The sequence below is a fragment of the Papilio machaon genome, chromosome 27 (assembly GCF_912999745.1).
Source record: "Papilio machaon chromosome 27, ilPapMach1.1, whole genome shotgun sequence".
Taxonomy (NCBI): Eukaryota; Metazoa; Arthropoda; class Insecta; order Lepidoptera; family Papilionidae; genus Papilio; species Papilio machaon.
Window position 1 is genome coordinate 4,379,863 of NC_060012.1, and position 23,634 is coordinate 4,403,496.

Here is a 23,634-nt window from a genome sequence, read left to right on the forward strand (position 1 = left end):
ACTTTTATTTATTTATTTATCTGATAATTAAATAAACATTTTATCTTAACTGTAAAGTTGAACTGAATAATGTTTGTTTGCATTAAATTTGGAAGGGCTTTCGAACAAAATTTTGCTTAAAAGTTGAAAAAAAGTTGCAACATCTCCACGGCTTAAAATTGTCAATATATATGAATGTGATAGCTCAATTAATTGTGAAAAACAAAACAAGTATAGTTGTAGACGGCAGCAACAACATCTGTTACTCGAATGGGCCGGCTCGGTGATATACCACGACCACACAGAAGACATGCGTCAATTGGAAGTATGTAATTCCACATTTCGTCTGACGATTGTGATTGTCGCAGGTCCTATTTTATTCCCCTTAAGAAGTGGTTTTAATGGAGGAGGAGGAAGGTAAAATACTCTTTTTCCGTGTTTCAGGCAAAAAAGTAATGAGATTAAATGTGGATGACTACAAAGGTAGAGGAAGACCAAAGAAAGTGTGGATCGATTGTGTGAAATAGGATATGCGTAAGTAGAAGGTGAATCCAGATTTGACGGCTGATAGAGATGTATGGAGGAGTAGTACATACTGTGCCGAACCCTTATAGAGATAATGGCAGGTTGATGATGAACGCATCTGTAATTGCGGATGTCGCTTCGGCTTATTCAGGTGGTCGATTCCTCGTTTGCCACCTTACATTAACAAAATAACTTATCTGATCCGATAGACAAAGGTGATAATTATTTATAGGTCATAAGCCCTACCCTGTCAGTGTTAAGAAAATTTTACAATATCTTTATCGGCCTGTGGAGTCTTGTCATGTCTTGTCTTGTGTATCTTATTTTCTAGGGATTAATTAGTAGGTAAAGTATATTTTACTTTCTGAGATAACTAAACGGTAAAAACCTCACCGGGCCAAACAAGTTTGTCGCATTATATGATCGCACCAAATATTTTTGCCGCTTACTTTTTCGCAAGAGACGAATGCACACAATTAAAAAAAACAATCAAATTATGTCACATTCATAGTTTAATCCAACAATGAGTAACAAGTTTGTGGAAAGATTAAAAAAAAACCACATTGTATAGGAAGATTCTTTGCGAGGAAATTTTATTAGAATTTTTCCTTGTAAAATTAATACAAAAGTAATAAATATTTCAAGTGATATTTCTTAATGGAAAAAACAGACTTACAGATCGATAGATGTTAAGTATGAACCTAGTTTTGTGCCCAAAACCTTTTCTGTTTTCTATGAATACTCATCTAAAACCATTACAGTATAAAATATGTACAATGAATGAGCGTCGGTGGCTCAGGGGTTAAGCACTTGACTTGTAATCTGCAGGTCCTAGGTTCGAATCCCACCAAGTGTTATGTGGTTTTCGATTTTTATATGTACATTTATCCGACGTTTTTACGTTGAAGGAAAACATCGTGATGCTGCACATATCTACGAAGTTTAAAGATATGTGTGAAGTCAACCCTTAGTGGGCCAACATGGTTGACTGTGGCCTACTCACCCTTAACTTAGGGTAGGGTCCGAACCCTTCAGTGGAGACCTACAGTGAGCTGATGATGATTGGCAATGGTTTAGGAACACGTAGGGAGCACACTTACAAACTCTGAACTTTTTTTTTATTTATATCATAAGGTTGCAATCGAGCAAGCGGTCACCAGAGTCCGCCTAAATAGCGAAGGGACTGCCAATAGACATCCTTATAAGAAAAGGGTGGAACGTGGACTAAAATTAGGCCATCGACCAACTTCATTACAATTATAAATTAGTATATGTTATAGAAAAAAAAGCTTCGATAATGTGAATAGGATGAAATTGATATTTGTATCCTATCCCACCCTTCTGATGTAAAGGCGTAACTATATTATAGATACTCTAAAAATTACCATTCTAGTTTTAAACAGCATTGATTTATTTTATTTCGCAATATAGCCTTAGAATTTTTAAAATAACATTCGTTTAGCCTTGGGAAAAAACCGCCAAAATATTTTAAAACTAGCTATCGTCTCGACTCCGTCCGCTGGGAATAAAAAAAATAACTTAATTAGTAGCCTATGTTCTTCCAAGCTATACTCTATGTCAAATTTCAGCGAGATCCATGCAGCCATTCTGGAGATACCTTCAAACAAACATCCACCCATCCATCTAAACTTTCGCATCTATCTTATCTACGAGTATATATATATAAAAGAAAGTCGTGTTAGTTACACTATTTATAACTCAAGATCGGTCGAACTGATTTAGCTGAAAATTGATGGGGAGGTAGTTTAAAACTAGGAGACGGACATAGGATACTTTTTATCCCGTTTTCTATTTTCTTATTCCGCGAGGACGGAGTCGCGGGTAAAAGCTAGTTTATAATGTTAGTAAGATTTACTTTTTTCTTTATCATTATGGTGTAATCAAACGAATTACGAAAACAGATTAAGAATTTAAAAAAAAGTCTATTTTAGTCATTGTAAGTGTGTCATAATAGCTGTCTCTAAATATAGGAACGTGTATTACCAAAAGCACATATTTAAAAAAACAAACGAAATCACCGTCATATTCTCTTCTATACTTTAAAAAAAAAAAAAAAACTTACATATTTTTTATAGTACAAGGTCTTCTATAGTCATCTAAATTTGACCAAATAACGAAATGACTGCAAATAGACACCGGGACCAAAAAGGTGTTATCTACCTTCAATCGACTAAGCAGAGGACGGACATAAAGAAGTTATTTCCAACTTCTGTGTCCCCTACTCTGCCAAGAGGAAGAGTATAAAAATAAGACCTTGGTTCCGGACGCCTAATTTTTGTCCTCTTTCCCTTCCCATCCTTTTCTTTATAGTAAAGGATGGGAAGGGGAAGTGTATTTGGCGGAAGAGGAGACGCATAGGAAGGAGAAATATCCTCTTTCTGTGCTGCGTCCAATTCTCCGTTAGTTAAAGGGAGGCAACGCATGTGCATTTGTGGAAGTCTATGGACAACGGTCGCCTCGCTATTGCGGCGAATTCAGGTGGCCGTTTGCTCGTTTGTCACCTTAAAAAAAAGACCTCCGATACGCATACTTAACGCGTCTCCTGTGTGGTCGTAGCACCAGGCGGGCCGGCCCATTCGTGTATCAGATGTTATTGCTGGAGTCTACCACTGTTAATTTTAATATGATACGTCTATTGTCACAGTGGTAAGTTAACCACCAAATGGAAAGGTTTATCAGGTGCAAGAAAAGTCGGCAGACCAAAACAAGAGGTGGGAAGAGATTGGATCAAACAGGGAAGAGATAGGGACAGGTGGAAAAGATTGGAGAAGGCCTATACTCAGGAAGGAGTCCAAATATTGGAATAAAAAGGCTAAATAAATAAAATAAATAGTCACAGTGGAAAACCACACTAACAAAAATAGATTGGACGTGACAACAAGGCTCGGTTCCATTTCATGGTAAAGATATAATTTAAAAACATCATTGCGTTAGAATCCTGACCTACGTACCCTTTGTATATTTAATCTTACTAATATTATAAATACGAATGTTTAGATGGATGGATGGATGTTTGTTTGGAGGTAGCTCCGGAACGGCTCATCGGATCTCGTTGAAATTTGACACAGATTATGATCTACTTAGCTGTAATGAACACGTAGTCTACTTATTAAGTTTTTTCAATAGACAGAGTCGCGGGCGACAACTAGTTTTTTTTTAATAATAAAAGAGTAATATCAGATATCACTATCACTAGTTTTTTTTTAACATAGTTGTAGTGATAAAAACTATTTCGTACACGACATAATCATGGTTTATTTATAACACAACTAGCTGTCGCCCGCGACTCCGTCCGCGCGCAGTTAATAAGCTTATATGACACGTTCGTAGATTTACCATAGCAGCGCCATCTATTGATTACTTACTCAACCCAGTCGAAAGGTATCGACATCTGTTAGAATCATTTGGAGTTAACAGATAATTGTGACTGTCAAATAATAACAGACAAGTAATTAGCAATAAATTAAAATTGCGACTATAATTTGAGATTTAAACTATCCTATCTCTCAAGTTGGATCGAACTGCACATGGTGTGCGAATTTTGTTATAATCGGTTAAGTGGTTTAGGAGTCCATTGAGGACAAACATTGTGACACGAGATTTATATATATTAAGATTGAGAATATCACGTCAATTAAAACGTGATTATAACTGGTCAGACATTAGTAAAAAAAATTGTCACACACTTCCATTATAGATACTAGAATGTGTTTAAAGTGGTACGGCATTTGAAATTCACGGTTGCAAATATTGCTATCGTCAGTTTTTCTGACTAACCAGGGCCGGCATTAGAGTAGGGCGCGGTTGGTCGACGGTCCAGGGGCGGTGGCAAAGCGGCGCCATAAGTCTGTCATAAGTCTATAATAAGTGTAATATGGTTGTTTGTTTGAATGTATCTCCAGAACGGCTTAACGGATCTTGATTAAATTTGGCACAGATGTAGAACATAGTCGAGAAAAACATATAGGCATAGGACACATAAAGTTTTCTTTTAATTCCGCGTGGAAGGAGTCACGGGCGGCAACTAGTTATAAATAAGTAATAAGTTACAGATTTTCAATACAAAAAAGTCAATTTAATTGTGTTTCTAATGTCGTATTTATATAAGTGATAAGATATGAAATAACAAAATATTCTACATCATTATATAACGTAATTAAAGATATGTAAACAACTAGCTGTGGCCCGCGACTCTGTCTGCGCGAATAAAAAAAAACGTTTTAAGTAGCCTATGTGTTCTTCCAGACTATGTTCTATATCTGTGACAAATTTCATCAAGATCCATGCAGCCGTTCTGGAGATACTTTCAAAAAAACATCCATCCATCCAGCTAAACATTCCCATTTATAATATTAGTAAGATATACAATGTATTTTTTTATTAGTTAGTTAATTTCATGTTTCTTGAAAATCTCCGATCTTCCTGTCCTTAAACTGCTTATATGCAAGTCGACGCATTAGTCTTTAGTCTTCTAGATTGATCATCATCATCAGCTTATAGATCCCCAATGAGGGGATCGGAGCCTACCCTAAGATAGGGGTGACAAGGCCCAAAGTCAAACACGCTGACCAAGTGCGGGTTGGTTGACTTTACACATATCTTTGAATTTCTTATCAGATTTATACAGGTTGCATCACGATATGTTCCTTCACCGTAAGAACGTCGGATAAATGTACATATGTAAATCGACACTCGAAAAACACATTGGTACATGTCGGGATTCGAACCCGGGACCTGTAATCAATTATTTAAAACTTGAACTACCGACACTGAAGCGGAAGATCAAGAACATCAGTTTTAAATATTTGGCAGTGAAATAACAAAGTCAGCTGCCTACGATCTAGTGTACATACCCTAGTCCGAAGGAAACTCGTGCGGAATTCATTATTAGTTAGTTTTATAACAGATATCATTCCATTGAAAGAAACAAACAAATTGTATCAGGTCAAGGTTATAAAGGTCAAGATAGCAACATAAAACTTTGTGAAAAAATCGTGCTTTTTAATCACAAAGCCAACAAATGGTCTAGGAAGTGATAAAGGACCACCTCTGAACTCTAGATAATTATTGTCTTACGCAATTAAGATTATAATTGCACAATTTTAAGTGAAAAAATATTAGAAAGTATGAGAAATATGCTTAGACCAGTTGTCGCCCGTGACTCTGTCCGCGCGGAATCAAAAAAATAACTTTATAAGTAGCCTGTGTGTTCTTCCAGACTATGCTCTACATCTGTGCCAAATTTCATCAAGATCCGTTGAGCCGTTCCGGAGATACTTTCAAACAAACATCTATCCATGCATCCATCCAAACATTCGCATTTATAATATTGTAAACTCGTATTATATAAATAGTAAGACAATAAGAAGTAAAATTTAAGACTAGGATAGGGATAGGGGATCTATGTACAATGTTCAATAAGCCGTTTTAGTGATGTGTGAAGTTCCTTGTGTTTTTTTTTTCATAAAGTAATGAAGCATTTGTGAAAGAGATATGCTTATTTCTTGATAAACCCTAAGTCGTACTGGGTTGGAATTACCGCTGAGGACAGACCGAACCACAACGCGGTTGTTTCCCTTTGAATCCTTGAATTTAGATGTAACTTGGTTTTCTGTCGTGTCATCCGGTAATGGAACTCAGTGGCAGATATCGTTTGAAATAATTACGCGGAACACATCCCGTGGTAAATACGACAAAGCGAAGAAAAATGACGTTCCTCTGCAAGGCCAGAGAGTCAAGCCGATTGGTAACATTTTCGACATCCCAAACAATTCCGTATTAAAAGTTTATTTAAATGAACAATTATTATAACAATATAACTGTGCCATTTATTAACATTTAGTCTAAATCGTAACATTAATGTCAGTAAGGAGATAGGTCAAAGTGTATCGCAAACTTTACTTGTGTATTGATAATGAAAACGTGTAGCTTGTTTAGTATATTAAGGTTTATGAACTGTATTAACTATCTATAAAATTAATATGTTTGTTGTGTATATATGTAATATCCAAAAAATAATATTTCACGTACATTATGTATTTTGGATGCTGATTCTTGATAGCAAAAATCTTTCTCTGTCCGCTATGGTTTTTTATATTGTCATAATATATAGTAAATAAAAATGTAACTGTACTCGTAGTTGTAAACTGGGAGCTTCGGTGGCTCAGGGGTTAAGCACTTGACTTATAATCTGCAGGTCCTGGATTTCAATTCCGCCATGTACCAATGTGTTTTTCGATTTTCAAATAAAAATTCGTTTATATAATCCATTAATATAATATTACTAGCTGTCGCCCGCGACTCCTTCAGCGCGGAATTAAAAAAACATGTTATTAGTGTGTGTTCTTCCAGACTATGTTCTGTGTCAAATTACATCGAGATCCGTTGAGCTGTTCCGAAGATATTTTCTAACAAACATCTATCAAAACATTCGCATTTATATTATTAGTAAGATAGCAACAGCAAGTTAACTTCTATTTCAATAGAACTATATAATTTACAACATTAAGCGTGACGCGAGGTTTGACCGATATTCATAAAATTACACTCACTTTTTCATTACAATTCACGGCCGATCCATTCTGTAATAAGAATAATAACTGTCTGTCAATAGCACGCGATACCATGCCACTTTGTTCCCATTTTGTTATTTAACAAAGTTTTATATCTACACTAACTAACTTTTACACTATTTTCAATTAGCTTAAGCTACATTATAATCTTTTTACAGCCGAGGAGCTAATCGCGCTAGTGCAAAAAAAAAAAGGGACCCATCTGCAAGCACTTCCTTTTGATTAAAATATTTTTTATCAAAATCGGAGCACCAGGGGCGGAGTTTCGCGGTAACACACATAAAAAAATACAGTCGAATTGATAACCTCCTTCTTTTTGAAGTCGGCTAAAAAGAGTCTAACTTATAGAGTTAGAGGGTTTAAGAAATCATTGAAATGTAAAGTAAAATGGTAGAGCGGAAACATCTCTTGTTTTTCTTTCCTGTTTCATAAGAGTACAGCTGTTGGGATTTGTGTCCAATAGGTTTTTTAAATCATTCTGAATTCTGTATTCCTTTAAGATAAGATGATGAAATTATTTTTTTTACATAAGTTTTATATGTGCGCCTATCACGAATATTTGTACAATCGCCTTCGTATCGTCATGGTCAATTATGTCAAAATCAGTATGAGATTTTTGATGTACTTTACGTCCGATACAATGAACAAATATTGTCGCTGACGATACGATGGCGATTGTCACTAACGCACAAATATTCTTGCAAGGCCTACTATATCAATAAATAAGAACCTATACCTAGGCTTACCATAATTACGAAGAGATAAACCGGGTCGCAGAAGGAAAGAGGCTCATTTTCATTTTGCTTTTCGCTTAATTTGTGTTTTTCATATTTGAAGTGGAATCAAAATTATTATGAATTGAAAACGCGTAATTATATTGAAAAAAAAAACGGCGCGGGGGAACGATTGGTTGGGGTGTCGGTGCTGTTCAAGTTTGACCGGGACGCCGGGACTGGGATCTCAAACCGGGACGTATGGTAAGCCTACCTATGCCTCTATAAAAAGACAGGCTATAAGACGTTTTTTTATTGCCTATTTGATTTCCACCATCTTGGCGCTGACTGACTTTGGTAGTGGTGGTGAGGATTCGTACTAATAATAGAAATAGAATTCATCTCCCTGGCTTTATCCCACTTACATCGGCGCACAAGGTTTAGTAATAATAATAAATAGAGATAGAATTAAATATCAATAACATGAACAGGCGTGTTTAATTCGGAACTAAACAAAAGCTGTCATTTCTTTGCAAAGATTTATCCATTTTTACAGATCTGTGATGTATGAAGTACTCTGTGGTTCAATATTGATTCACGAAGTACTATGAAGTAGTTCACATACTCTTTGTATTGATTTTTCGTTTGACATTATAATAGTAACAATATTATTTATATTTAATTTTTTTATAAATAAATTATCAAAATGACTGAAGTCGAAGAGATGTTGGCTAAACATTTTAGCAATGAAACTATTGAAAGCAAATGGGCCGATGTATTACTTAGTTGGGTATGCTGCTATTTTGTGTTTTTAATATTTGCAGTCCTATTTTCCTTCCCACCCATTTCTAATAAGAAGGGGAAATATATTTTTTAAACATAAATCTTATCTGCCTCTTTTACTAACATCTGTATCGGTAGATATATCCTAATGTCGTGTTAAACGATGTCTTCTATAATTTCTACTTTAATTTAACATACATCATTTTATATTACAAGACTAGCTGTCGCTCGCGACTCCGTCCGCGCGCAGTTAAAAAAAACTTACTAGCGGTATGATTTTTTTCTCGCCTTTTAAACCTTCCCTAGACCTCCACGAACATTTCAAGACTAAGATAAGATAAATCCGTTCAGCCGTTCTCGAATTTTAATGAGACTAACGAACAGCAATTCATTCTTATATATATAGATAAATAAATGTGTGAACCCATGTCTGGATGCAAAGGAATTAAATTTACAATGCCTATTGGATGTTATAAAACAACACGACAAAAGAATGTGTACAAAAGCTAATATAAACGCATTCAGTGTAGACGACGTGGAGGCTATATTGAGAAGAAGATATCCGACGTTACAAATAAGGTAGTTAATACAGTAATTAGTCAGGATAAATTTAGATTGATCAAAAAACGTGCTCAAAACTAAATAATATGCTTTAACCAGATTTATCACAGCTTACGTAAAAGGTGGTATGATGTGTTTCGTTTTTATCTTGAGTAAAATAAGCCTTAAAAAGGTTTAACACCACCTAAGGGATCAAGTTCCCAAAAATAATAATCCTGAATTGGCGCCTGTTAAAAATCTATCTGCAACATATTTACATAATTTTGTCTGTTGTAATGATATCCATTCCATTTCATTTCATTTCATTTCTCTTTTTATTTTTTTACAACGAATCATTTTTTTAAGAATACTAACAGTATTAAATATAGCTAATGTTATTTCAGGGTTAATTATAACTTTTAATGGTGAAAGAATTAAAAAAAAAGTAGTTTTTTAGTTTATTCGTAACAAACTTACAAAAAATAACCTCTTAATAGTACCTTTATCTTTGTAATTCAGAAATTTGACAAGAGTGTACGATTCAAAGTATCAATTCAAGAAATTGTACATAGCAATCACGGTATTTTTATTTGAGGCCTGTATGAATGAAACATCTAGGGAAGCGGCCATTGAAATATGTAAACGACTGCAGAAACACGAATTACAGATGATACTGAAAATGTGTCAATGTTTGAAAGCAGTTGATATGACGGAATTAAATATTGAAGCATCTATTAAAGGTAATTAAACTCAACTCTCAAACTTTTTTCTGTTTGAGTTTACGTCTATGGTTTACTTTCAAAATACTACTTTATGGTTGTTATATTTCTTGTCACAATGTCTGCATTAATCTTACTAATACTACTGCTGGTAGTAACCTATATGTTCTTCCAGACCATGTTCTACATCTACACCAAATTTCATCGAAATCTATGCAACCGAAAGATACCTTCAAACAAACATCCATCCATACAAACATTCGCATTTATAATATTAGTAAGAAGTAAGATTATTTAATTGCAATTACAGCTGCATTTATCGAAACATATAGTTCAGCGATAACCAAAAAACTAGAAGGAAAAACCACAGAACCACAAAAGAAGGAACCAGATGAAGAAATAGTCGGAGTCAATCCGTCTTGTACTAAATGTGGTAAAACTGACAAAGTTGCGGGAAAAACATCATCACATGAATTAAAAACTTTATTACCACCTAGAGAAGCTAAAGATTCAGAATTACGTATACGATCTAAAATACAAACTGATAGTTGTCCATCTAGTGGATTGTTGGAAATGGATGTAAATGAAGACGGTAAATAACGTAGTTTCCTAATTAAAAAAAAAGCATTTGACTGTACCCTTATGATATTCGAAGAATAAATCCTAAACGAATGACACCTCATTGGTTAAAATAGGTAAAGTTTTTAGGTTATAGGCGGTCAAAGATCAGGTCGAAATCAGCCGAATATTCGTTTAACTATCGCACCTAGATCCTTTGTATAGTATCCCTTAGAGTGAGCAATCTACACTTAGGGTTCCCTCAATAATGAAATAACGCCTTTGAATAATTCATTAACTCTGCTAATAGTTAATATGGATTATTATACAGATAGTTATTTTACAGTGGTAGATCCCGCAACAATAATATTTGTTGGGTGCATGAATTGGTCGGGTTGACCGGTGAAATACCACGACCACACAGAAGACAGGCGTGAAGTGGAAGCAATTCCGCGTTTCGTCTGATGAGTGTGATGTCTGAGGCCTAGTTTTAGTCCTCTTTCCCTTCCAACCCTTTTCTTATTAGAAGAGGATGGGAAGGGGAAGTAGATTTGGCGGAAGAGGGGACGCATAGGAAGGAGAAATGTCCTCTTTCTGTGCGCCCCCTTCTCCGTTGATTAAAGGTAGGCAACGCATCTGCATTTGCGGATGTCTATGGGAACGGTCGCCTCGCTATTTCGGCGAATCCAGGTGGCCGTAGGCTCGTTTGCCTTATGATATAAAAAAAAATTATAATTTCTATAGCTCCATGTATGAGCTACAGTTTGTCATCGAAGACGTCGCTGGCTGCGAGGTACCTCGGTAAGAAGAGAGGTCGGAATTCATCGCCGTCTTCTTCTGGAGATGCTACAAAGTAAATTTTTTTATCCTATCATAATATCTTGTTACAAATGAAATCGTATACAGCGATTCCCAAACTTTTTTCACGTACATCCTTGTCAATAGCTTATTGGTTTAGATCATGATGCTAAGTTTTTTCATTAACTTACGAAGGAGGTTCAACCGGAGAACTTTGGAAATCACTGTTGTAGACCAGGGATTCCCAAAGTTCGATATCAGACTTAAAGCATTGTCTTCTTCTATTGACCTAAGTCAGAATAAAAAGTAATAATAATAATAATAATTGATGTTAAAAGCAGGTAATTTGGCCATGGGAGGTCTGTGGTAACGGTTCATTTTGAAAAAGGGGGTCACTTGTCCAAAATAGTTTGGGGATCCCTGTTATCGACCATCGCAGCATTTTTAGGTACCGAACCATCTTATTAAGCATTTCTAATCTTAGATTTCTACTGGGGAACCATGTGTATAAAACATTGTATTGTCATGCAGCTATACTCTTTAAAAAAGACAGAGATAGTAAACAATATGTTTTATTTCATGCAACATTAGTTTTCAAAATCAAGCCCAGCTTTGCAATGTTTCAGTTCCCACTTGGAAAACATCCATACAAAAACATGTTATTTAACTCATAAATATTTAACCTAGACTCGGGGTACAAAAGTGAGGAGAAATAAAACGCCTCCTGAGGACCTAAATTGGTGTAAATTCCCTCAGTTTTATCGTTTACTAACCTAACCTGACATTTTCCGAAAATCGATTCTCGATTAGACGTCATACTTACATGAAACACTTCATAAACTGACTGAGACCAAAATCCCCGTTTAAAACATATTGTTATCTCTGATTTATAAAAGACTAGTTTTTACCCGCGACTCCGTCCGCGCGGAATAAAAAACAGAAAACGGGGTAAAAATTATCCTATGTCCGTTTCCTGGTTCTAAGCTACCTGCCCACCAATTTTCAGTCAAATCGATTCAGCTGTTCTTGAGTTATAAATAGTGTAACTAACACGACTTTCTTTTATATATATAGAAAATGAAAGGGATGACGATATGTTTTATACAGTGTGTTTAATCTCAGCTACTTTTGCCTTCTCAAGTTTGATATATTTCAGAAGTAGTGCATACTCTGTTAGCAACTCCGGCGTGATCCGATGGAACCTGTACTGTGCGCTCGGAGGCATGGTGCTTCTAGCGGTCATCATAGTCATCCTCTGCAGCCTCACACTTTTGAATCGAGGGGAGAAAACGAACGATGTCGAACTGGTAGATGAATACTACAACAATACTGTTAAACTGAAGAGACTTGTAAGAGAAGGGTCAGTTTAATTTACTTGTAATTAACGGATAACGGATTCTAACCCAAATTCTAAAATTAATTAATAACGGCTTAACTCACTATGATTGTCCGGTGACGGCACGAATGCGGGACGAGACGCGACCGCGAAGTCCTCAAAATAAACACTCGCCCTGAAGATGGAACTCCGACGGGTCCGAAACTAGTCGGTGCCGTCACCGGACAATCACACGTGAGTTAGGCCGTTCTTAATTAATTTATTATTATGTCTCACGAAATTTTAAACAAATTTTAAAACTCGAAAATATTTCTGGTGATACATTTATCTCATAAAACTTTGCAACATGTTTCATGTTACAACATCCGCTCGCGACTATGTCCGCGCGGTATTAATAAAAACTTTATAAGTAGCCTATGTGTTCTTCCAGACTATGTACTACATTTATGGCAAATTTCATCAAGATCCGTTGAGCTTTTCTAGAGATACCTTCAAATAAACATCCGTCCATCTATTTAAACATTTGTATTTATAATATTAGTAAGATTTCACAAAATAACTCTTGATCTCCTCTGGATCCTCGTCCATTGAAATGAAGGAGAGATACGAGTTTAATACTTCATTCATTCGTTAAGGCTATTGAATTATAAAACAGCCCTGAAATTCACTTCTAAAAGTCGTCTGATAACGATCAAACATGTTTGACAAGTCACTTTGATCAAGCAATTCACTAAACACAAAATTTGACATACCCATAAAATTTTGACGGAAAGTTTCCGTCAAATTTCTGTTAGAAATAACAACTATTTGTTAATTAAAGAAACTACCTAATTTAATGTACTCGTGTTAGACTCAGAAGAAGAATATGAATTTAATGACTACATTAAAATAAATTGAGTTATTTTGGCTAAATATAGTAACTAAGGAATTAAAATATATACAAAATCACATATATTAAAGTTTAATTCCCTCGTGAGTCAATTTATTTAAAATTACTAGGAATAATAATTAACATATTGTGAACGGAAAATAGTTGAAACAAAAGTAATGAATGCAATAAATCAAGTAACAAGATGGCGGCATATTTCCGTTTGGGAATTCCGCACCAATCAAATGTACGACAGTTTTATTTTTGCCATTTGTTATTATAATTGACTACCACAATATAACCTTGATTTTCACTTATACTGTAATTATTAAATTCAAGTTAAACGATCATAAATTCAAACTTATAACTTACTAGCTTTTACCCGCGACTCCGTCCGCGCGGAATAAAAAAAAACGCACACAAGATAAAAAAGTTCCTATGTCCGTCTCCTAGTTCTAAGCTACCTCCCCATCAATTTTCAGCTAAATCAGTTCGACCGATCTTGAGTTATAAATAGTGTAACTAACACGACTTTCTTTTATATAAATAGAAGATAAGGAACAGATAGAAAGGTTAAGTGGATCTGACGGAGGAGTAGACGCATGGGAAGGGGGAATATTCTCTTTCTGTGCATCTCCTTCTCCGTAGATTAAAGTTAGGTAACGCATCTGTAATTGCAGATGTATATGGACCGGTCGCTTCGCTATTTCGGCTAATTCAAGTGGTCCCTTGCTCGTTTATCACCTTATAATATAAAAAAAACAAATAGCAACCAAAAATTTTTAACAACTGACTATAATCTTTCGCGCATATGTATAAAGGGAGTATAAAAATGAATAGAACGCTTTAGTAAGAGTAAATTTTACTGCTATTTAGATTCTTAGACCACTAAAATTCAATGGAAATTGATTTAAAACTTTAGACAAAACTGGTTCAAGACTAAATTTACAATTTACCATTAAGATATTTCTAAATCTAATACAGTCGACTCATTGTTCGGTCCCGACGAACAACCTCCATGAGCAAGAAGCTCTGGTTAGAGAGATTCCTCTACAAGCGAGAAATATGTCGTCGTCCCATAGAATTTCGCTTATCCAAGTTCAACTTTAACTGTATGAAATTTTTTGCATGTTTTCAGATTACCAGTTGTTGAGATACAATGGCAATGCAAGAACAACTTTTGTCTCAAATCAACTGTTAATATAAACGCAACAATGTACAAATCTCTTAGTAGGTGTATACTCTTATGTATGGGTCCTCAATTATGGCCGCATCCTATCGGCTATACGCAATACAGCAAAGAAATTGTGGCCCTTAGCACTATGAACTTAGAGTACAAATTCCAATCAGTACCCTCCGAAGTCGTACACAATTATTTAGCCGGTGCATTCAAATTGTTCCTAAAGAATGTATTCAAATTAGAAAAAGATCGAAAGAAACCGAACAATAGTACTGAGTTAATCGATCTACCAATCAGAAAGATCAGTATAGAAATAGACGTAGAAAATGATCCGGATCCTAGATTAAGATTGGATACTGACGAATCTTATACTATACAAATTAACACAATCGGAAATCGGGTGCTGTTTAAAGTGTCAGGTTATTCGTTTTGTGGAGTGAGACATGGTTTAGAAACAGCAAGTCAATTAATACTACTAGATCAAGACACTGGTTACCTAATAACACTGTCTAATGTAACAATTAAAGACAGACCGTGTTATAAATACAGAGGTCTAATGATAGATACTGGACGGAACTATATCACTGTGTCAAATATCATGAGAATTCTAGATGGTATGGCTAGTTGTAAATTAAACACATTCCATTGGAGAATTTCTAGTGAAACTAGCTTTCCATTGTACCTGACTAAACTACCTTATCTATCTGATTACGGTGCTTACGACAGATCGATGATTTATACTAAAATTGATGTGAAAAGTATTGTAAGGAAAGCAGCTTTACGAGGTATTAGAGTACTTATAGAGGTTGCTGCGCCTGGACCTGTTGGTAGAGCGTGGTCATGGTTCCCTCAATCAACATGCCCTCTTAAAACAAATAATTATACATGTCAGAATATACTATGTACTAGATTACTTATGGATAAAGCAGTATTTGATACTTTACAAATACTTTATACGGAGATTATAGAAATGACAGGAGTTAACGATGTGTTTCATCTCAGCGACGGAATGTTCTCTATTACAAATTGCTATGAACTAATCAGTGATAGAAATGGTTTTCTAAACAATGCCTTAGATCGTTTGAAACTTGCTAATAAAGGTAATCTACCCAAGTTGCCTATAGTATGGTTTACGCCACATTTAATGAAGGATTCAGAGGCCAAGATCTGGGAGAGGATGGGAGTGCAGCTTACGGATTGGGAACCTAATCCTGGAGAACATTATTTAGGTAAATTCAGAGTGATACATTCAACTAATTGGGATCTATCATGCAAGATTGTAAAACAAAGATGTGTTAAATACAGGTAAATATATTTAATAATCAATTCTTTAAACTACGGCTAGTGCAATAAAGAAATCGAAGATATATGCTGTTGAAATAAAAAACGAAATAATTTACTTTTCCTTTAATTTAAATTCGACGAATAAAAAGCCTTACCACACTATTAAATCTATTTGAAGTACTTAATTTCACAGATCTTGGCAGGAAATGTATTCTTGGAAGATGTGGCGTAACGTTGAATCATTCTGTACAGAAGGAGGCGAAGCAATACTTTGGACTGATCTTGTTAATGAAGGTAAGGATAAGTTTGTGATTGAAAAAAGCGCCATCTAGTTTAAAAATAATATTTCACTTTTAGAGATTCCTTTTCTTTAATGTTATTTATAATACAGCTACGGAATGAATTTTGCAGGTAATATCGACAGTTTGCTATGGCCTCGAGCGACCGCAGTCGCTGAAAGACTCTGGTCAGACGCCATAGCCAATTCTACCGCTAATAAATATGTTTACATGCGATTAGACAGGCAAAGGTAATGTAATGTTAAAATTAATTGCTAATATTAACGAAATTAATAATAAAAATTTCAACGTTTTTCATGAATTAAAGAAAAATCTTCATTGTATCGTTTGACAGTAAATTAAATTACTGTTTGTAAGCGCCTGTAAGATTTTACTTAGCAAAAGTTCTGTTCATATTATGAGTAGCATTTTTACAGATGGCGCATGCTTTTACGTGGAATACGAGCACAACCTATTTGGCCTGCTTGGTGCAGTTTTAATCCAAGCACTTGTTTGGCTAAAATACGCAAATAATGTTAACCACTCCCAAAAACATGTAATTTAATTTTCTACAAGTTTCAATACAAATTAAAAACTTTTTTATTTTATTCTCCTGATTTCGCCGAAGTAGCTAAGATACCGCTGCCCATTAAACAAAGGACGAGAGGACGCATAGAAAGAGGATATATCCCCTTCCTTTCATCTCATTCTTAGTTAAATCCACTAACCCTTCCCATCATTTCCTTATAAGAAAACGTTGCGAAGTGAAGGTGGACTAAAATAAGGTCTTCGTCTACTATTGACTAAGTAATTAAAGCAAAGTTTTTTGTATAATCACGAATTATCTACCCAATATTACTGCAGCATTGCAGATATAGCAGTGACAGATTAACATTTCATTGATAATCATACTTCTACTAATATTATAAATGCGAATGTTTAGATGGATGGATGGATTGATGTTTGTTTGAAGGTATCTCCGAAAGTTCTCGATAAATATTGATAAAATTTGGCACAGATGTAGAACAGTGTCTGAAAGAAATAGTTCCCAGGCGTCCGGATAAAACCGGACATAGGTAGGCTTTTTGATTGCCTGGCAAAATAAACGGTTTTCCGATTTTTCTTAGGCTTTTTACATTTCCCAAACGAGAGTGTACCTATTAATACTAAGACAAATCCTAAATAATATAGGGTGTCCAACCTTTCTACCCAAATGTCCGGCCAAACCGGCTGGTCTGTCCGGCTAGTAAGTTTGGCGACCTGGAAACCCTAGGAAGAACACATGCTACTTATTACGTTTTCTTTTTTGTAGCTTCGTGTGGACATAGTCACGAGCTACAGCTATTTTAAAATAAAACCAATGTATCATAACACCAAATTTTAATAAAAATAAAAACAATTAACTGAAAGATGGGAGATCACAATGTTTCTTTTTAACATGAAATCGTAACGAAGTATTATATTTAGTTGCAAACGGGCAAACCTCACATTTAAACTTCTTTTCCGTTGAATGCTTATATTTGTGTTGAACCAAATTTGCTGGTAATATTGTTGCATAATCACATTTATCACATGCATATTTCTTTTTACCCGTTAAATGTGCTTCTTCATGATATTTTAATATATATTTATTCATAGTTTGAAATGAACATTTGGAACATTGTAATTTAACACCTTGTTCTGTATGTTTCTGTTTGTGTTTCAACATAGCTACTTCGTAGAATGTTTTATATCTGCAACCTTCCATTTCACAATTTAACGTCGTAGCATTTTTATGTCTTAACATATGTTGTGTTAAACTACCACGTGATTTAGTTTTAAATTCACAATAATTACATTGTAAAGTTATTATTTCTGTATGTTTGATTTTCATATGCTTTTGTAGTTCATTATCTGGTAATATTTGACCGCAAACTTGACACTGTGTATCTTTGATTATATGATGATTTTGTGCGTAATGTAACTTAAGTAGTTCCCAAGTTATAAATGTTTCCGTACATTTTGAGCATTGAAATGTTTCTTTAATATCAATTTCCTCTTTTTTAACAACGATTTCATTCATGTTTGGTTCTTGTCCGTGTGCTATATTAACATGTTTGGACAATTCTAATTCATCTGTGAAAGATTCTGAACAACGCTCACATTTTTGTAATTGACTATGATTGATATTTTTAATTGGATGTTTAAATAAAATATGCCGTCTATAACTCTCTTTGCATTTAAATATTTTACTGCAATGTATACAAGTGTACGATACTTTTAAATGCACTTTCATTAAATGTGGCTTCAATTGCCTTTTGTCATGGAATCCAGTATTACATATGTGACAAAATATTGTTTTAGGCGAATCAATTTTGTGGGTACATCGTAAATGTTTGCCCAAACCAGCTTTAGAGGCGAATATTAAACCACAAATTGAGCATTCCCTTATCATTTTTACATGAGTATGATTCAAATACAACTCTCTTGTATCAAATTGTTTATTGCACACTTCACAATACGATCCTTTATCGTGTTTCCTTCGAACATGACGCTTTAAGCTCTCTATTTTATCGTATGATAAATTACAAAATTTACATTTGAGTCTGAAATTATCTTTCAAAGCATTATGTTTCCTTCTCATATGTAATTTAAGATAGTTTAACGAAGAAAACACTAGAGGGCACTCTTTACAAGAGACTTCACCAGTTTTTTCATTTGTGGCATTTTTTAATAAAATTTTATCGTCATTATCCATGTCTTCATCTTCGTTATGGTTTCTTTGCACATGTCTTGCATATGTCTCACGTTTAGTAAAAGCTTTAGGACAAAATGGACAGTTATACCATTGCTCTGGTACAGGTTGATTATCAACATTATGTTTCCTCCGCATATGTACAATTAAACTCCTATATTTATCATATGTAAGACCACAATCTTTACATGCATGTTGGAATGAATCTTTGAAAGATCCATGCTTCCTTCGCATATGCATACGTAACCTTGTCATACCTTTAAAGACGAGTGCACATATATCACAAGTTCTTTCCTCTCTATCATCAGGTAATGAATTTGGGCCGTGTTTTCTTCTTATATGTGCAATTAGACTGCTTTTCTGGTCATAAGCCATTCCACAACTATCGCAGACATGTTCAAATAATCGTCTAAATACTTTGTGCTTTCTCTTTTGGTGCATTTTTAACGTACGAATTGATTGAAACATTAAATGACATATTTTACACATATGTGTCGGTCCTAAGATCTTCGTTTCACTTGGTTGGATATAATTAAACACTGATTTATCACTGACTACATTTTCGAATGTTAGAATTACCGCTTCTCTGTTCTGTTGCTCCAATTTGACTACTGGTTCCTGACTATCTTCACTTTGAATACCTTCAAGCATAAGTCCATTGTCATTGGTAAACTGAAAAATAGAAAATCTGACTAAATCTACGATAATTAGACATGATACAAGTGTGAAAAATAATGTATTGTGTGACATAAAATAGACTGGACTACAAGCCTTCTAAAAAATATGGTACTTTTTAGCCACCTGGGAAAATCTAGATTCTCAGTCTTTGTGATTTTGAATACTTTTGTAATGATTCTTTTATCTAATAATTTTGTGTTTAATAAATAATTGTGTAACAGAAATATGAATACAATAATAAGGGTTGGGTATCTAAAGTTAAGAAATTTTTTTTTTACTCAACTGTTAAGAGTGGGTTTGTGTTTTGCATTTGTGGGTTTTGTTTTGTAATTTTTTTTATTGTAAACTAGCTTTTACCCGCGACTCCGTCCGCGCGGAATAAAAAATAGAAAACAACATCCTTTTCCTGGTTCCAAGCTACCTGTCCACCAATTTTCAGTCAAATCGATTCAGCAGTTTTTGAGTTATAAATAGTGTAACTAACACGACTTTCTTTTATATATATAGATAGATTGATTCCATCATGATGGCTTAAATCTTTGACCAATTTTGATAAAAAAAGGTGTCATTTGAGTTGTATTCTTGTCTTGAGTGTCATAGAGAGTCAGTCAAGTTAATCTTATTATCAAATAATCTCATTACTTACATCATTAAAATCCAACTCAACTTCAATATTCTCAACTTTAATATTAACCTCAGGATCAAGGGTTATTTCTGTTGGTAGATTAGTTACTTCTTCTAAATCTTTGAATGGATCTTCCTGATTATGTTTCTTTTTTTTCTTTTTCTTTTTTGGTTTCAATTCATATGACATTGCTTCCTCCGGCAAAAAAGAAGTAGGGTCTTGTCTTTTCCCTGTTAAGTCTTCGACATCATTCAGTTCAGACATTTTATATCTATTTTAGTAATCTGAAAGGAATACATTTCATAAAGATTATTTTCCCTCGCCTTTGTTTAACGTTTGAGAATTCAAGTAGTTTATGATTGTTCTTTATAGGAACGTCATGATGATAACATTAGGCAAAAAGCAAATTATCTATGTTACTAAATACACGTCATTTTGTCATAAAATTTACCTTCTTATCTGTAATAAATCCTAACACCGAAATTCACAACATATTTATACTATGACTATATAATTAAATATAAAAGCTAACACTAGAGTAAACCAATCATGGCAAGTCTATCACAGCGCGTGTCGCACTTTACAATAATCAATAATTCTATATTATAATTATCATTTCATATTTTATATCCAATATGGAACTTGGATTTATTGACGTATTTCTCACTGACATTTACCAAAGTGTTACTATTATATTTTTCCTTTTAAAAACTACAAATCCAATGTTGCAATGTTTTATACTTTTTTTTTGCTGGAAATAAACTATTATTCGTAGTGTTATTTATAAAAAGTGTAATTACGTTGGCTTAAAAATTGTAGTCTTAACACTAAAAACCTTTACTTCTTAAATTCTTAATTTACAAACAGTGATCGTCATTGTCAAATGTCAATTTATTTTGTCAATTATAAAAATATAACCTAGAAAATATAAAACAACAAAATAAATAATTGTTATGGCTACAATATTCGTTATTTAGAAAAAATGCTTCGAACTATTAAATTATGTGTAGCAATTACTACACCACGATTTATTCAATCTCCGTTAAATTATAACGTGAGACGAATTCATATGACTTCAGGTAAAAGTATCTTTTGACTTTAAACCATAGTTTTTTCTTTATTTTTTATTCTGATATTATTCTTTGCGCAGGCTTAAGACATGGGGAATATGAATGGCAGGATCCAAAGTCAGAAGATGAAGTGTATGTACTTGCACATCTATCTCTACATTCATAACTATGAATATTTGATTACTTTAAGTTTTAATGTTTTTTATATTACAGTGTTAACATCACATATGTTGACAAAGATGGCAAAAAGACAAAAGTAAGAGGCAAGGTTGGTGATAATGTACTTTATTTGGCTCACCGATATGGGATTGAAATGGAAGGTATGATTCAATTATTGACTGATTTCATATTAACATTAGCTGTCGCCTAATAAAAAACTTATTAATAACTTAATAATAGCCTGTGTGTTCTTCCAGGCTATGTTTTACATCTATGCCAAATTTAATCAACATCCATACAGCTGTTTTAGAGAAACCTTCTAACAAACATCAATGCATCGATACATATATACATAGAAACATTTGCATTTATAATATTAGAATGATAAGGGTGTTAAAGTTAAAAGCAGAAACAGATGTTCATAAATGATCTTAAAATTGAAAGAAGAAACTGAAGTTTAGGGGGGTTCAGAAAAGCTTGTGTATTCTTATATGGGAAAGATATAAAAATTCGCAAGTATTATTCGTAATTAATGAAAAGACTTAAACTGCCACTTTTTCTTCTGATGTTAATTTTTGAGGTGCTAATTTTTTCCATGCATACTTCCATGAAACTTTCTCATTATTTAAATTATAATCAAAATTAATTACTTATTCTTTCAGGTGCATGTGAGGCGTCTTTAGCATGCACAACATGTCATGTTTACGTACAACAAGATTATTTTGACAAATTACCCATGTCTGAAGAGAAAGAGGACGACTTATTAGATATGGCACCATTCCTTAAAGAAAATTCTAGATTAGGTTTGTAGTTGTGCCAGTAACATAATTGTTTATATTAAAAAAAAAGAATCAATTGACAAAAAAACATAGATAATACATAGTTTGAATATAAATTAATGACATTTTTTTGCAGGTTGCCAGATTGTTTTGACAAAAGAGTTGGAAGGTATGGAATTAAGATTACCAAAAGCAACAAGAAATTTCTATGTAGATGGGCACAAACCCGCACCTCATTAGCTGTGATGAAGATATGTAGTGTAGTATAAAATGTAACATAATGTGATGTAAAAATTAAAATGTTTTTGTTATGCTTAACAACCGTAACAAATAATTATGTAAGCATCCAGTTGTATCTAAGAACAAAATACAGTGTATTTTAAAATATTACATGTTGTTTATTACAGGAGATGTACAATGAGTTTCTTTCAAAAGACAAGGTAACAAATCAATTCATCTAAATTTCTTTTTAGTTTCAATTCGTCTTATGTTCTCGGGAATATAAAAGGTGACAGGAATTATCTTTTATTTAAATAAATGTCTAAAGGAAAGAACAATTTTATATGCTACCAACTCAACAACATTTTTTTATCTACGTTATTTCAGAAATTGTACAGATATAACTAATGATCTAAATAAATATTTATGTAGTACTTATTTCTAATTTTTATTTAAAAAGTGGCATCTTAAACATTAGTTGCGTAAAATATTTTACGGAAACAGTTCACCTGTGTAATATTTTATCTGTATAAATTTATGGTTTCATTCATTCCAAAACTTGTCTATGCACAATTACGCGCCGCGTAGCCAACTCCATTCGTTCACGACATTGCAATCCATTCGTTCAATCAGTCTAGCCGCGACCGTTCTACAGGGAGGATTACTCGATCTCGTCTTATTTTAACGCGTTACGGTGTGTTTTGTGTTTTGTATTGTGGTGTAACATGGCTTACAACGGTAGTAGTGGCAAGAGACTGTGCACAGGAACCGACGTGGACGTGGAAAGGGTAAGTTATATTTTGTACCTACGAACTGACGTACAGTTACTCTATTGAAAATGGCCGTGTTTGGAAACTGTCTTCATGTTTTCCTTTTTAAAACGCTGAAGTATACAATGTTGTACATCGTCCTTTAGCTATATAATGACATCAAAACACCAGATAACAAATTACAAAGTCCGTTAGAATTCTTGTCACCTACACGTTCTATTGTTGATCTTTTAAAATTTGAGGTTACGATATTGACAGGTGACAAATAAATCTGTTATATTTATTGTATTGCTTGGGTTGTGTTAGTTTTTAGTCCGCTCATCGAGGTAAGCACGAAAATAACTAAGATGCCAGCGTTTGTCAATTATTGTGATTGACACGGCTCGGTCATTAGATGAGCGTGACTGGCGGGAAATTTTCAATTCTTGTGATGTACAAAAGATTTT

The 23,634-nt window shown here is 34.0% G+C and overlaps 4 protein-coding genes across 7 annotated transcripts in view; 3 read left to right on the plus strand and 1 right to left on the minus strand.

The window, feature by feature from the left end:
* The first annotated feature begins 12,554 nt into the window (after positions 1-12,554).
* On the plus strand, positions 12,555-16,693 carry LOC106709634 (probable beta-hexosaminidase fdl). The gene is made up of 5 exons (XM_045684809.1): positions 12,555-12,568; positions 14,551-15,897; positions 16,070-16,170; positions 16,288-16,405; positions 16,592-16,693. Exons 2-5 carry the CDS (start codon positions 14,627-14,629, stop codon positions 16,686-16,688), a joined length of 1,587 nt encoding a protein of 528 aa, XP_045540765.1. The 5' UTR covers positions 12,555-12,568; positions 14,551-14,626; the 3' UTR covers positions 16,689-16,693.
* Positions 16,694-17,553: 860 nt separating this feature from the next.
* LOC106709622 (zinc finger protein 287) lies at positions 17,554-20,830 on the minus strand. Its single transcript, XM_014501471.2, has 3 exons — positions 20,643-20,830; positions 20,213-20,475; positions 17,554-19,560 (listed from the first exon to the last, which is right to left on the minus strand). Exons 2-3 carry the CDS (start codon positions 20,453-20,455, stop codon positions 17,554-17,556), a joined length of 2,250 nt encoding a protein of 749 aa, XP_014356957.2. The 5' UTR covers positions 20,456-20,475; positions 20,643-20,830.
* Positions 20,831-21,133: 303 nt separating this feature from the next.
* On the plus strand, positions 21,134-22,627 carry LOC106709620 (adrenodoxin-like protein 1, mitochondrial). Its single transcript, XM_045684781.1, has 5 exons — positions 21,134-21,270; positions 21,342-21,393; positions 21,475-21,581; positions 22,083-22,223; positions 22,336-22,627. The coding sequence occupies exons 1-5, from the start codon at positions 21,174-21,176 to the stop codon at positions 22,437-22,439; spliced, it is 501 nt and encodes a 166-aa protein (XP_045540737.1). The 5' UTR covers positions 21,134-21,173; the 3' UTR covers positions 22,440-22,627.
* Positions 22,628-23,013: 386 nt separating this feature from the next.
* Positions 23,014-23,634, plus strand: part of LOC106711065 (heterogeneous nuclear ribonucleoprotein L) — a 264,080-nt gene continuing 263,459 nt past the window's right edge. For 2 of the 4 annotated variants that reach the window (XM_045684646.1, XM_045684647.1), the window contains exon 1: positions 23,015-23,206. In XM_045684646.1, coding sequence (XP_045540602.1) covers positions 23,144-23,206 — 63 coding nt within the window. In that variant the 5' untranslated portion in view covers positions 23,015-23,143. Of the gene's footprint in view, positions 23,207-23,634 lie in introns of all 4 variants that reach the window. The other 2 variants (XM_045684645.1, XM_045684648.1) reach the window with 2 other exon arrangements.

What these genes read in the sequence shown, in the direction of transcription:
- LOC106709634 (XM_045684809.1), top strand. Translation starts at nt 14,627, where the DNA reads ATGTACAAATCTCTTAGTAGGTGTATACTCTTATGTATGGGTCCTCAA. An exon ending in CAAAGATGTGTTAAATACAG is followed by an intron (nt 15,898 to 16,069) that starts GTAAATATATTT and finishes TTAATTTCACAG; the next exon opens with ATCTTGGCAGGAAATGTATT. An exon ending in GACTGATCTTGTTAATGAAG is followed by an intron (nt 16,171 to 16,287) that starts GTAAGGATAAGT and finishes TGAATTTTGCAG; the next exon opens with GTAATATCGACAGTTTGCTA.
- LOC106709622 (XM_014501471.2), bottom strand. Translation starts at nt 20,455, where the DNA reads ATGTCTGAACTGAATGATGTCGAAGACTTAACAGGGAAAAGACAAGAC. An exon ending in TTGAGTTGGATTTTAATGAT is followed by an intron (nt 19,561 to 20,212) that starts GTAAGTAATGAG and finishes TCTATTTTTCAG; the next exon opens with TTTACCAATGACAATGGACT.
- LOC106709620 (XM_045684781.1), top strand. Translation starts at nt 21,174, where the DNA reads ATGCTTCGAACTATTAAATTATGTGTAGCAATTACTACACCACGATTT. An exon ending in ACGAATTCATATGACTTCAG is followed by an intron (nt 21,271 to 21,341) that starts GTAAAAGTATCT and finishes TTCTTTGCGCAG; the next exon opens with GCTTAAGACATGGGGAATAT. An exon ending in TAAAGAAAATTCTAGATTAG is followed by an intron (nt 22,224 to 22,335) that starts GTTTGTAGTTGT and finishes ATTTTTTTGCAG; the next exon opens with GTTGCCAGATTGTTTTGACA.